This window comes from Ranitomeya variabilis, chromosome 4 (genome assembly GCF_051348905.1).
Source record: "Ranitomeya variabilis isolate aRanVar5 chromosome 4, aRanVar5.hap1, whole genome shotgun sequence".
Taxonomy (NCBI): Eukaryota; Metazoa; Chordata; class Amphibia; order Anura; family Dendrobatidae; genus Ranitomeya; species Ranitomeya variabilis.
The window spans coordinates 459,321,175-459,335,021 of NC_135235.1; the positions used below are offsets into that span (position 1 = coordinate 459,321,175).

A 13,847-nucleotide genomic window follows, 5' to 3' on the forward strand; every position below is an offset into this window, starting at 1 on the left:
ATTTCCAGCAGTCCCAAGTAATTTGTGCAGTTCTGGTCATTCTTCTGCTTGTACTCCTCATGGCAGCATTTTCCACACATGTGCAGTACAAACTATGGGAAAATGTAAAAGATTTACAGACAGTTCTTTTTTCTGCATGATGCTACGGGCAACAGAAAAAAGCATCGGGTTTTTCAAAACTGGTAAATTTATGGACGTTTGGCAAACCAGATTGGAAAAGGCCATCAATTTTGAAAGTCTGGATACTCCCATTAAGACCAGAAGATTAGGGCCCATCAGACACTATGGCAATTGCGCGATTAGGCCTCATCAGGTATCCCAGGTACCAGATTCTTCTACATTTTGAATCAGCAGTTCTGCAGACCAAGAGCTAATTCACAACAACACAAAATTTGTTGATTGACATGTACCTCGCCTTAGACAGAACATTTTTCTAGCTGTTTTCTAAAACATTATATAATAATCATTGAAATTGCAGTTTTGTAAAGCCACTAGTGATGAGCGAGTATACTCCTTGCTCGGGTTTTCCCGAGCACGCTCGGGTGGTCCCCAGGTAATTGTGAGTGTTTGGAGATTTAGTTTTTGTTGACACAACTGCATGATTTACAGCCGTTAGCCAGCCTGAGTACATGTGGGGGTTGCCTAGTTGCTAGGGAATCCCCACATGTATTCAAGCTGTCCAGCAGCCGCAAATCATGCAGCTGCCTCAACAAAAACTAAATCTCCGAGCATTCACATATACTTGGAGGCCACCCGAGTGTGCTCGGGAAAACCCGAGCAGTGAGTATACTCGCTCATCACTAAAAGCCACTCCTCGGCTTACTGTACGATAGGATGCTAATTCTACTGCATTCATCTCTCTTTTGTTATTTCTCTATTTAGTTTCAGGACAATATTCTCTATATAGCTTTTGTTCTTTTGGATTCAACTTTAAGCTTCAGAAGAAATCCACAGGAGGATGTAAGGAAGCGTAATGACCCTTCACATATCTGCAGAGTCTTGAGTGCCATAGTAAGTGACCAAACCAAGTCAGTTTTGTGAACTCGTATCGTAGTTAATGATGTTGGTAGTTTTTTTTTATATCCGTTGCATTACTTCATATTACAGTACTTTACTCACACCATTAAGTAAGTGTGCAGTTTCCGGGAAATACCGTACGAGGGGCAGATGAGTCTGCAACTAAAGCCATGTCCACACGATGAGTATGTGGTGAGTTTTTTACCTCAGTATCGGTAAGCCAAAACCAGAAGTGAGTGATAAATACAGAAGTGGTGACGTGTTTCTATTATACTTTTCCTCTGATTGCTCCACACCTAGTTTTGGCCTACAAACACTGAGGTAAAATACTGAACATGACAATGTGTCCTTAGGAACAGCCACCTAGGACAATAAATCCAAATTCCCCCTAATCTTTAACACTTTGGGTCAAGGTTTAGCATTCACAGGTCATTGAACATGTATATTAATCTAAAGCTAGTTTGTGCAGGAAATATGTTGATTTGAATATGCTGTTGATGCATGCTATTTGGCATTATTATGTGTTGTTCTTGGCTGTGAACGTATACTTATTACATATATTTAATTATTTAATGCTAAACCCTAGGAGGAAATGCTCAGTGATTTCCCAGCATTGTCAATAATCTGTTTAAATACTGTATTTTACAATGATTACATGAAAAACACAGGGAGGATTATTGTATTTTGTGATAAAGACAACTTAGAATAAATTAAAAGTTAGGGTTGCTCTGTAACCCTCTGACAGCTTTTGTCTCAATTGCAATTTCCTTTATGGAAATGCAGGTTATCAAGAAAAATAAATTTCTCATACTAATCCCTTAAAGGGAATCTGAGGCAGGACTTCAACCCCTTCATCCCCTCTCCGAACTATTTATATATGCATACAAGGCCACCATCAGGGCATAACTGCCCTTACTGCTGTATGAGGCCCGGTGAACAGCAGTACACAGAAGGGCCTGCAGGTCCAGGGCCCAGCTTATGTGCTACTTTTCATCGGGCCCCATCGTGCAGCAAAGTGGTGCACGCTGCGGCGCACATGTCGGCGCTGGGGCCTGGGAGCTTTCCTGGAGCTGTGCACCACCGTCTTACCTTGACGGCTGCGCAGCGCCTGCTCTTTCCATCTTCTGTGTATTTCCTGTCGGGTGACGACACATATGCGATAGCGTCATCGCGTACACGCCGCCCGACATGTACCAGACACTGGAGACAGAGCCGCACTGCAGGGGAGTGACTGTGAGGTAAGTATGCAAAACTTTTTTGTTTCCTTTATAAAATGAATTAAATGGGCGAGGGGAGGAGGAGGAACTGCAAATGATGACATGGGGGAAAGAGTAAGGGGAGGGGGACTGCACATGATGATGTGGGGAGGGGGGTTAAAGGGGGACTGCTCATGATGTGGGGGGTTAAAGGGGCACTGCACATGATGTGGGGGTTAAAAGGAACTGCAAAGGATAACATGGGGTAAAGGGGACTGAACATGATGAAGTGGAGGTAAAGGGAACTGCACATGATGAAGTGGGGGAGGGGACAGGGGACTGCAAATGCTGAATTGAGAGTGAGGGAAGAGAGACAGCAATTGAATTGAAGGTGAGGGGTGGGGAGAGCAAATGATCGGGAGAGAGCAAATAATAATGAATTTTGAGGGTGGGGGAGTAAATGATTTATTGAATGTGGGGGAAGAGCTGTTGATAACAAATAGAGGGTGGGAGAGAGAAGACATGACAATGAATTGGGGCGGAAGGGGCATGTAAATATAATGAGTCGGGGGAGTGGGAGGAACATAGTGGGGTGCGTTGAGTATGCAGTGACTGGTATTGAATTGGGGAAAAAAGTACAGGGGCTAATTAATTTATATACTTAATAGGTTGGGAAAGTGGCTATGTATAGCTAGAAGGGGCTCAGTGGCGTATTGTAATATATATATTTGGAATGGTGGGTTGCATATCTGTATTCAAATGTGTACTGTAGAAGAAAGGGAAAAAGAGGGGAATGTGCTCTGGAAGCTGTGCTCTAGGTCAGTGATTTTCAACCTTTTTTGAGCCGCGGCACATTTTTTATACTTAAAAAATCCCGAGGCACACCACCAACCAAAATGGCACAAAATGGTGCGTCCAGGTTTGAGATGAAAGTCTGCAGTCATTCTATGTGACTGCAGGCTTTTGAATTCTCACAGCGCAAGCACTGCACACTTTCAGGATTCTCCCTTGCCGGTGGCCAGAGTGGACGGTCATGACAGCACAAGTATGTGATTTGGATACTTCTGGTCACATTCTAACTAGACGTGTCCGGCCTCAGTCAATTCATTTTCATTGAATGAGGCCACACATGTCTAGTCAGCACGTGACCGCATGTATGTAAATCACCAACATCAGAGAATTATGATAGCAGTGTGCACTGTGAGAATTCAGAAGTCTGCAGTCACATAGTATGACTGCAGACTCATCACAACCTTGGACATCCCCTTTAATGTTCCTAACAAATAAAAATGAGAATTAGTATCACAAAAAAAACACATTTACATCCAGGTACCTGATAGATGACGTTGTTTGTGGAGTCGCCTCTTTCTTTTCATCTTCACCTTGTCCAGATGCCATGATGACTCTTCTCATCCACCGGCAGAGCTCGTTTCTGCAGACTTCCATCTTCTCCTGTCTTCTGCAGCACATCCCGACACAACACCCTTAAAGATAGCAGTGTTATTATAATGCTCCGGAATAACAATATCTGCCCTAGGCTGAGCCTCTGAGTAAATAATTGCCCCTCACTTTATTCCCAGCACATAATATGACCCTCACTGTCCCTCTTATGGTACATGCCATCCACACTACCCTCTCTCTCTTTTACATACTTCACACTGCCTTCTCATACGGTGTCCCTCATAGAGAGCCCAGTCTCTCTACTGTGCCCCTTCATTACACTCCTCCTACTTGGCATACTGTCTCCTCCTGGCTGTTACCCTCACACTACTCAGTATCTATTATGTGTCCACTCACACTTTCATCCCCCCATACTGTCTGCACACATTTCTAATAGCCTCCTCCTGTACATCCCCCCCTGCTAACATACCCCTTTGCTCTCTCCATATTTCCTCCTCACACATTCCCCCCTCACACATTCCCCCGACTCCCCATACTGTCCTCACACATCCCATCACCGTTGCTCCCAGTACTGTCAGCACACATTTTTCCCCTCGCTACTGTGTCCACCCCCATCTCCCCACTCACCCCCACAGAATATATCCACTGCCCTTCCGATAGAATAAATCCATCCCCTTCCACAGAATAAATGCACCCTGCCCCACACATGCTAAATAAATTCCAGCCCCCCCCACGTACACACTGAATAAATCCCCCACACACACTGAATAAATCCCCCCACACACTGAATAAATCCCCCCACACACTGAATAAATCCCCCCACACACTTAATAAATCCCCCCACATACTCCCCATAAACCCACCCCACGCTGAATCTTCGGTGTCTTCAGCTCCACAGCACAGGAGCACTTACCACCAAGTCTCTTCTTTCTCCTGCGCGCCGGATAGTGACGTCAGCAGCGTGATCACATGACTTGATCACGCTGCTGGCGTCGCTCTGACCCGGCAGTCAGAGCCTCAATTGTACTCGCAGCTGGTAGATGTCTGCGAGTACAATTGATCTCCGGGAGCCGGCGCGCTGCAGCTTCTCTGTGCCGGCTGTCAGCTTGACAGTCGGCACAGAGAACAGCTGACTCCCGTTCCCCGCGGCACACCCGACCATGTGTCGCGGCACACTAGTGTGCCGCGGCACACTGGTTGAAAAACACTGCTCTAGGTAACTGTGTTATTTTACGCAGAGATGAGTGTTATGGCCTGGTGGTTACGGAAGCAGCACTGATATGACCTGGTGGGTAAAATGAATCATGGGACAAGCTCTGAGGAGGTGGTAGCTTTACTGACCGCAGTTCCTACTCCTAACACCAACACTAGAAATAGCCGTGGAGTGTTCCTGACTCTCCCTAGACACCTCGTCACAGCCTAAGAACTAACTACCCCTAAAGATGGAAACAGAAAACTATCTTGCCTCAGAGAAATTCCCAAAAGGAAAGATAGCCCCCCACAAATATTGACTGTGAGTGGAGAGGGAAATGACACACACAGAAATGAAAACAGATTTTAGCAAAGGAGGCCAATTCAATCTAGATAGACAGAAGTAGAAAAGGATGCCGTGCGGTCAGTATTAAAAACTAAAACTCCACGCAGAGTTTACAAAAAAGATCTCCACACCGACTCACGGTGTGGAGGGGCAAATCTGCTTCCCCAGAGCTTCCAGCTAGCCTGAATATTTCATAATGACAAGCTGGACAAAAAGAAACATAACTTAAACTGAGCAGTAAAGTCCAAAGCAAAGAAACAACCAAAGAACTAGCAATAACTTATTTTATGCTGAAATGGACAGGCCACCAGAGAAATCCAAGGAGAGATCTGAATCCAACCCAGAGAACATTGACAGCTGGCATGAACTACAGACCAGAGTCAAGTTAAATAGCAAGGCCAGGGGAGCTGATTAGTGAAAGCAGCTGCTACGGCTAAACTCAAGGAGCAGCAGTTCCACTCAAAACCACCAGAGGGAGCCCAAGGGCAGAACTCACAAAAGTACCATTCATAACCACAGGAAGGAGCCCAAGAACGGAATTCACAACAGATGAGTCCTGGCTGGAAGACGTGATGGCGGTCTTCGCTGCATGAAAAAGAAAAGCAAAGATGAAGGACTTCAGCTAGAGATGTCACTGATGAGTTGGTGTGTTACCTGTACACTGACACTATACACTGTATACTCTGAACAGAGCTCCAGTGTATAATGTCACCAGTGATCACTACATTATCTGTACACTGACACTGTATACAGAGGTCCTGTGTATAATGTTACTGGTGATCACTGTATTACCTGTACACTATATACAGAGCTCCTGTGGATAATGTCACCAGTGATCACTGTATTACTGTATTACCTGTACACTGACACTGTATACTATGTACAGAGCTTCTGTGTATAATTTCACTGGTGATCACTGTAATACCTGTACACTAACAGTAGATATAGAGTTCTTGTGCATAATGTCACTTAGTATTGTGTTTTGATTTTTTTTATTAATGATCAGTATTGTAGCGCTCATAATGATCAGTATTGTAGTATATGTGGTGGTAATATGTGGTCTGGTCATGGTGTGGTGGTATTTGTTTCTTGTATGTGATATTATAGGTCACTATGTGGTGGTAATACGTGGACTGGTCATGGTGTGATGGTATTTCTCCCTTGTATGTTGTATTAATGGTCATTTAAAAAAAATTATGTGACTCCTTTCCCTTAAAGAAAAATACATAAAAATATATTTATATTTAATAGGTTAGAGTAGAGTAGGGTCCGGCCAAAAGAGTCTAACGTGTCATAGTGTCGGCTTAAAAATTATTTTGGCCAGAACAAAAGCTGCTGGCTATGTATGTGATCTGATGTTTGATGAGAACTGTTGATATCTGATTGATGAGGATGTGGTGGAGAAGCTGAGTTTTTCCAAGAGTGAGCGGTGGGACTGTGGAAGGTTTGAAGGGTGGAGGCGGAGCTGGTTTGAAGCCTGGGCGGAGTCTCCAGGGGGCCCAACAGTTTTGCTAGTATGGGGCCCCGAAATACCTATTGGCAACCCTGTACGCATATACAAGGGCATGTAAAAGTTTGGGCACCCCTGGTCAAAATTACTGTTATTGTGAATAGTTAAGCAAGTTGAAGATTAAATTATCTCTAAAAGAGCTAAAGTTAAAGATGACACATACACATTTCCTAAATAAAGGGAACACTTAAACAACAGAATATAGCTCCAAGTAAATCAAACTTCTGTAAAAGCAAACTGTCCACTTAGGAAGCAACACTCTTTGACAATCAATTTCACATGCTGTTGAGCAAATGGAATAGACAACAGTTGGAAATTATTGGCAATTATCAAGACACACTCAATAAAAGAGTGGTTATGCAGGTGGGGACAACAGACCACATCTCAGTACCAATGCATTCTGGCTGATGTTTTGGTCACTTTTGAATGTTGGTTGTGCTTTCACACTCATGGTAGCATGAAACAGACTCTACAACCCACACAAGTGGCTCCAGTAGTGCAGCTCATCCAGGATGGCACATCAATGCGAGCTGTGGCAGGAAGGTTTGCTCTGTCTGTCAGTGTAGTGTCCAGAGGCTGGAGGCGCTACCAGGAGAAAGGCTAGTAACCCAGGAGACGTGGAGGGGGACATAGGAGGGCAAAAACTCAGCAGCAGGACCGCTACCTCAGCCTTTGTGCAAGGAGTAACAGGAGAAGCACTGCCAGAGCCCTGCAAAATGACCTCCAGCAGGCCACAAATGGTTAGAAACTGACTCAATGAGGATGGTCTGAGTCCCCGACGTCCACAGATGGGGGGTTGTGCTCACAGCCCAACACCGTGCAGGACGATTGGCATTTGTCACAGAACACCAGTATTAGCAAATTCGCCACTGGCACCCTGTGCTCTTCACAGATGAAAGCAGGATCACATTGAGCACATGTGACAGATGTGACAGAGTCTGGAGATGTCGTGGAGAGTGATATGCTGCCTCCTTCAGTATGACCGATTTTGGAAGTGGGTCAGTAATGGTGTGGGGTGGCATTTCTTTGGAGGGCCGCACAGCCCTCCATGTGCTCGCCAGAAGGAGCCTGACTTCCATTAGGTACAGAGATGAGCTCCGCAGACAACTTGTGAGACCATATTCTGGTGTGATTGGCCCTGGGTGCCTCCTAATGCAGGACAATGCCAGCCTCATCTGCTGGAGTGTGTCAGCAGTTCCTGCAAGATGAAGGCATTGAAGCTATGGACTGGCTTGCCCGTTCCCCAGACCTGAATCTGACTGAACGCATCTAGGACATCATGTCTCGCACCATTCACCAACGTCACATTGCACAACAGACGGTCCAGGAGTTGGCGGATGCTTTAGTCCAGGTCTGGGAGGAGATCCCTCAGGAGACCATCCGCGACCTCAGCAGGAACATGCCCAGGCATTGTAGGGAGGTTATACAGGCACAAGGAGGCAACACACATACAACTGAACATCATTTTCTTGTCTTGAGGCATTTCCACTGAAGTTGCATCAGCCTGTAATTTGATCCACTTTGATTTTGAGTATCATTCCAAATCCAGACCTCCATGAGAACTTAATTTTGATTTACATTGATCATTTTTATGTTTTGTTATTCTCAACACATTCCACTGTGTAATGAATAAAGATTTGCAACTGAAATATTTCATTCAGTGATATCCAGGATGTGGGATTTTATTGTTCCCTTTATTTTGTTGAGCAGTGTATGTATTGTGGTAGAGCAGCTCACATGGCTGGACACAGAGGTAAAACCAGAACACTGTCTCTAAGAAAATGCTTGGTTTATTGAAAACAGCATAAACTAAGCTTGCAAAAGTAAATATGGCCATTTGGGCAAAACAGTACAGCAAAGAATCACAGTACTTTTCCTAGCGGGGATCAGCCCGCTCACAGGTAGCAATATCCACGGTTCAGGATTAGCACACACTTCCCTGGAGCGCTCCTTCTCCAGGCACACACTGAACTCTGAAAGCTTTGGCAGTCAGCTATTTAAGCCCAGACCATGAGAATCCTCCATTATGTGATTGATCACATGAGCTCGACATTGCCCAGGTCCTGTCAGGACACTGCAGGTGGAGATACATGGACATTCTCCCTTACGCTCTTTGATTGTCCACTAAAACAAGCCCATAATATAGCTTTCAATAAACTGTCCCAACACATAGTGTACTGGGGGAAACTATTCTGGTTTTACATCACTGACGCCATCATGCACAGTGACACATGTCTCCCCTCCATCACTTCACCAGTGACTCTGTCACAATATATACAGTTGTGTTCAAAAGTTTACATATCCTGGCAAACTGTTTTGCTTTCTTGGCCTTTTTCAGAGAATATGAATGATAACACCAAAACTTTTTCTCCACTCATGGTTAGTGGTTGGGTGAAGCCATTTATTTTCAAACTACTGTATTTTCTCTTTTTAAATCATAATGACAACACAAAACATCCAAATGACCCTGATCAAAAGTTTATATACCCCATGTATTGAACTTTCTAACATCAATGACAGCTTGAAGTCTTTTGTGGTAGCTGTGGATGAGGTTCTTTATTTTCTCAGATGGTAAAGCTGCCCACTCTTCTTGGCAAAAAGCCTCCAGTTCCTGTAAATTCCAGGGCTGTCTAGCATGAACTGCGCACTTGAGATCTTCCCAGAGTGGCTCAATGATGTTGAGGTCAGGAGACTGAGATGACCATTCCAGAACCTTCACTTTGTTCTGCTGTAGCCAATGACAGGTCGACTTGGCCTTGTGTTTTGGATCGCTGTCATTTTGGAATGTCCAAGTGCGTCTCACGCGCTTCTTCCAGGCTGATGAGTGCAAATTTCCCTCCAGTATTTGCTGATAACGTGCTCCATTCATCTTTCCTTCAACTTTGATCAAGTTTCCTGTGCCTTTGTAGCTCACACATCCCCAAACCATCAGCGATCCACCTCCATGCTTTGCAGTAGGAATGGTGTTCCTTTTATCATAGGCCTTATTGACCTCTCTCCAAATGTAACGGTTTTGGTTGTGGCCAAAAAGTTCAATTTTGGTCTCATCATTCCAAATTACCTTGTTCCAGAGGCTTGTCTCTGTGCTGTTTTGTGTATTTTAGGTGAGGTACTTTGTGGCATTTGCACAGTAAAGTTAATTTACATCTTGAAACAGCCACACCACTAGTTTTCAGAGAGTTCAACTGATGTTATTTGTGAGTTTTTCTTTGAATTCCGAACAATTTTCCTGGCAGTTGTGGATGACATTTTTGTTGGTCTACTTGACGGTGGTTTTGTTTTTACATAGCTTCTGATTTTCCATTTGTTACTCACAGTTTGAATGCTGCTGACTGGCATTATTAATTCCTTGGATATCTTTGTATCCCTTTCCTGGTTTATACAGTTCAACTACCCTTTCCTGTAGATCCATTGACAATTCTTTTTCTTTCCCCATGAGTCACAATCCAGAAATGCCAGTGGCTGGATGAGAGATGCAAGAGTCTGTCTGAATCCCAGAAACTCATTCAGCTTTTATCCACACACACTGATTACAAGCAAACAGGTCACAGGTGAGGATGTTACCTTTAGTAGCCATTCACACCCATTTGTTTCAACTTCTGTGCATGTTATCAGGCAAAAATCACCAGGGTATGTGAACTTTTGATCAGGGTCATTTGGATATTTTGGGTTGTCAATATGATTTAAAAAGAGAAATCACAGTAGTTTTACAATAAATGGCTTCACCCAACCACTGACCATGACTGGAGAAAATTTTTTGATGTTATCAATATCATTCATATTCGCTGAAAAAAGGCCAAGAAAGCAAAAATTTGCTGGGGTATGTAAACTATTGAGCAAAACTGTATATTTATGTGGATCACCCGCTAGGACCGTGGGGTACTTGGTACCGGGTCCGGTGGTACTTAAAGGGGTAGTCAGAGTGGCAGTGACCTGGTCCGGGGCCCTGGGCATCCAGTTAAAGTGGATGTTGAATGAAAGTGGAAATAAAGTCTTTAAGGGAGGATTCGTGATGCCACCTGTGGTGTTTGGCCAGGATGGCCGACGCTGATTAAAGGGACCACTAGGATTGATGTTAATTCTGCTTGGATGGTTCTGCTCCCCACAAGTAGAGCGGGGCCCCAGGGCTACCTGATACAGTTGGTAAGGTATGGTAAATGATGGGGTGCAGGACTGAGGGTGCAGGTAATGATTGAGGAACACAAGGGGAACAGTTTCCTTTACCTTTTACTGGTGAAACACAGGTAGGGCTCCTTCTCACTTGCAAGATAAACGTCCGTGTCTCGCATGTGAAAACCAAGTTCTGGTGCCGGCACTTGCGAGTGGAGCGTATGGCTGCATGTATTGCTATGCACCCGCACTCTCCGCTCTGGAGTACCAGTGCCAGAGCTTGGTTTTCACATGTGAGACACGGACGTTTATCTCGCAAGTGAGAAGGCGCCCGTACAGTCCAGGGTACAACTAGCAGGTGGTGTTGGGGTCCGGACAACCTGGAAACATCTTGGGATCCACTTAGCCAGGTGGGTTCAGAGGCCTTCCTTATGCACTTTGTACTCTGACCCTTGCTGCCTGAAGCACTGTATAAGTCCTCTCAGTGTCTGTACTCCCAACCCCAACCCATATGGCTGACAACCTGAGCCTGTCATGGGCACTGCCTTCTCACTGGCAGCCCCAGGCTCCTGACCTGCTGTGTTGCCTCCGGGTGTCAGTTGGGGTCAGGAGACTTGGAATCTCCTGCCCCCCTGATTCGGTGGCTGGGTATGCAATCCTCTCACCACCACAGACTCCGGTGTCAGGTCTCTGCGCTTTAACTTGGGGTGAGCCCAATGGCAGCTCCAGACCCCAGTCTCTCTCCTCACGTCCTTCCTTTCCCTTCAGGGTCTCACACTCAACTCTCTAACCCCCGCCTTCAGACCAGAACTTATAGGGAAGCTATCCTGAAACTGGGTTTAGAGCTCCCCCTTCTGGTCTGGAGTTAGGAAGGTGTTGTATGTTTGTATTACCTGCCAAGTGGATCCCTCCTTACCTCCAGGCATGACATCACCCCCCCCTCCCCCCGTGGGGAAGGCAATGGGACTACTGGGGTGCCACATATATATATATGTGCTGTATATGTATTTTTATTTATTTTGTGTCTTTTGTTTTTTTCATTTTAAAAATTACAAACAGTAAAATGGGCTGATGCAAAAGTTTGGGCATCCTTAGAAATTTGTGTGCTCAAATAACTTTAACCAAGGTTTGGACCTTAATTTTCCTGTGAGGCCACGTCTGCACACGTTGAGTAATTGGTGAGTTTTTTACATCAGTATTTGTAAGCCAAAACCAAGAGTGGGTGATAAATACAGAAGTGGTGATGTGTTTCTAATATACTTTTCATCTGACTGTTCCACTCCTGGTTTTAGCTTACAAATACTGACGTAAAAAACTCACTAAATACGTGCACACATGGCTTTAGGGTTATTGCTTGTTCACCACCATTGTTAGGAAAGGCCAGGTGATGCAAATTTCCCAGTTTATAAAAACTTAGCTTGCTCTAAGCTTATGCCAAAAAACATGAGCTATTGGTTCTTCTAATTAGCTGCCTAGCACTCTAAAAATGAAAATGGTGGAGGCCCACCAAGCAGGAGAAGGCTAAAAGAAGATAGCAAATGGGTTTCAATGTTGCAGTTTCCTCTGTATTTATTTATTAACAGCTCAGGAGCCGGCTGATGAATACGCCCATCAGCCGCTCCTGCTCTCACGGCTGTTAGCCACAGCAGGCATCAGCTGATGAGAGCAGTAGTCCCATCAGCTAACAACAGTGATCGTAGGTAAACTTTATACCTCCAATCATAGCTGCGTGCTCATGCTGACATTTGACATTGTGGGAATCGCGGCTGTTTGCTATGCTGTCATGCAAATGACAATACAACAAACACCCGATGGTTGGGGGATGAACTTGAACAGTAACAAGGACTTCCTGGTGAAGTCCATGTTTGGTGTCTGTGTCCAAACAGTAGGTGTTCGGAACGGATGCCAAACTTTACTGTTCGGGTTCGCCCATCTCTACTGATGAGGGTAAAAGAGAACTCTTTGGCCAAAATGATCAGAGGTATGAGTGGAGAAAAAAGGGCACAGAAAAGAACATCTTATCAGCTATTAAACATGGGGTGGATCAATCATGCTTTGGGGTAATGTTGCAGCCAATGGCATCGGGAGCATTTCACGGGTAGAGAGAAGAATGGATTCAATGAAATGTCAACAAATTCTTGATGCAAACATAACACATCTGTAAAAAAAGCTGAAGATGAAAAGAGGATGGCTACAAATGGATAAAGATCATGTACATGTCAAAATCCAGAACAGACTACCTCAAAAGGCAGAAACTGAAGGCTTTACAATGGCCCTCACAGTGTCCTGATCTGAACACCATTGAAAATCTGTGGCTAGTCATCAAAATAGCAGATGCACTGTCATGGTGCAGCCAGCCCAAGTAAAGATGGCAACTACACAGGTGTGGTAATACCAATGAGATAACCAGCCTACAATCAGGGATTGGCCGTTTGGCACACCAGTGCAAACAACTAATCTGCAGCAGTGTTCACACAGAGAATGCAAAGCATCTGGATCATAGTAATATGTCCTATGTGAACAGAGGCCACAGTATACAAAGCCATCTGGGCCCAACTGCACCCCGAAAAGTAAAAATAAATAAAGTGCACAAAAACATATCAAAATATGTAAGGTATGTAGTTGCCATCTTTACTTGGGCCCGTTGCACCATGACAGTGCATTTGATTCAAGGCTTAGACAAATAAGCACCTTTGCCTGTTTTGCATGCAAGACCCAGAATTCTCAAAGAACTGGAAGACTTTTCCAAGAAAGAATGGATAAAAATCCCTCAAACAAGAATTGAAAGACTTGGCTGGCTTCAAAAAGTGTGATACTTTCAAAAAGGGGTGGTGCTAGGTACTAACCATGCAGGGTGCCCATTTTCCTTTTTGTAATTTTTAAAATGTAAAATATGAATATATATATATATATATATATATATATATATACATATATATATATATATATACATATATATATATATATATATATATATATATATATATATATATACAATGATCTGTTGGTCAGGTCTTGGTGCCCCTGTATGGATGGCGTAACGGGAGAGGTGGAACCACTGTGCTGTGGTCTGATG

General features: G+C 44.3%; 1 protein-coding gene across 3 annotated transcripts in view; it reads left to right on the forward strand.

Annotated features, from left to right (window-relative positions):
- The window catches only part of LOC143765198 (protein-glutamine gamma-glutamyltransferase E-like), a 121,589-nt gene that overhangs the window by 27,955 nt on the left and 79,787 nt on the right, over window positions 1-13,847 (forward strand). For all 3 annotated transcript variants that reach the window (XM_077251636.1, XM_077251634.1, XM_077251635.1), the window contains exon 5: window positions 883-1,011. In XM_077251636.1, the coding sequence (XP_077107751.1) occupies window positions 883-1,011 (129 nt within the window). The remainder of the gene's footprint in view (window positions 1-882; window positions 1,012-13,847) is intronic.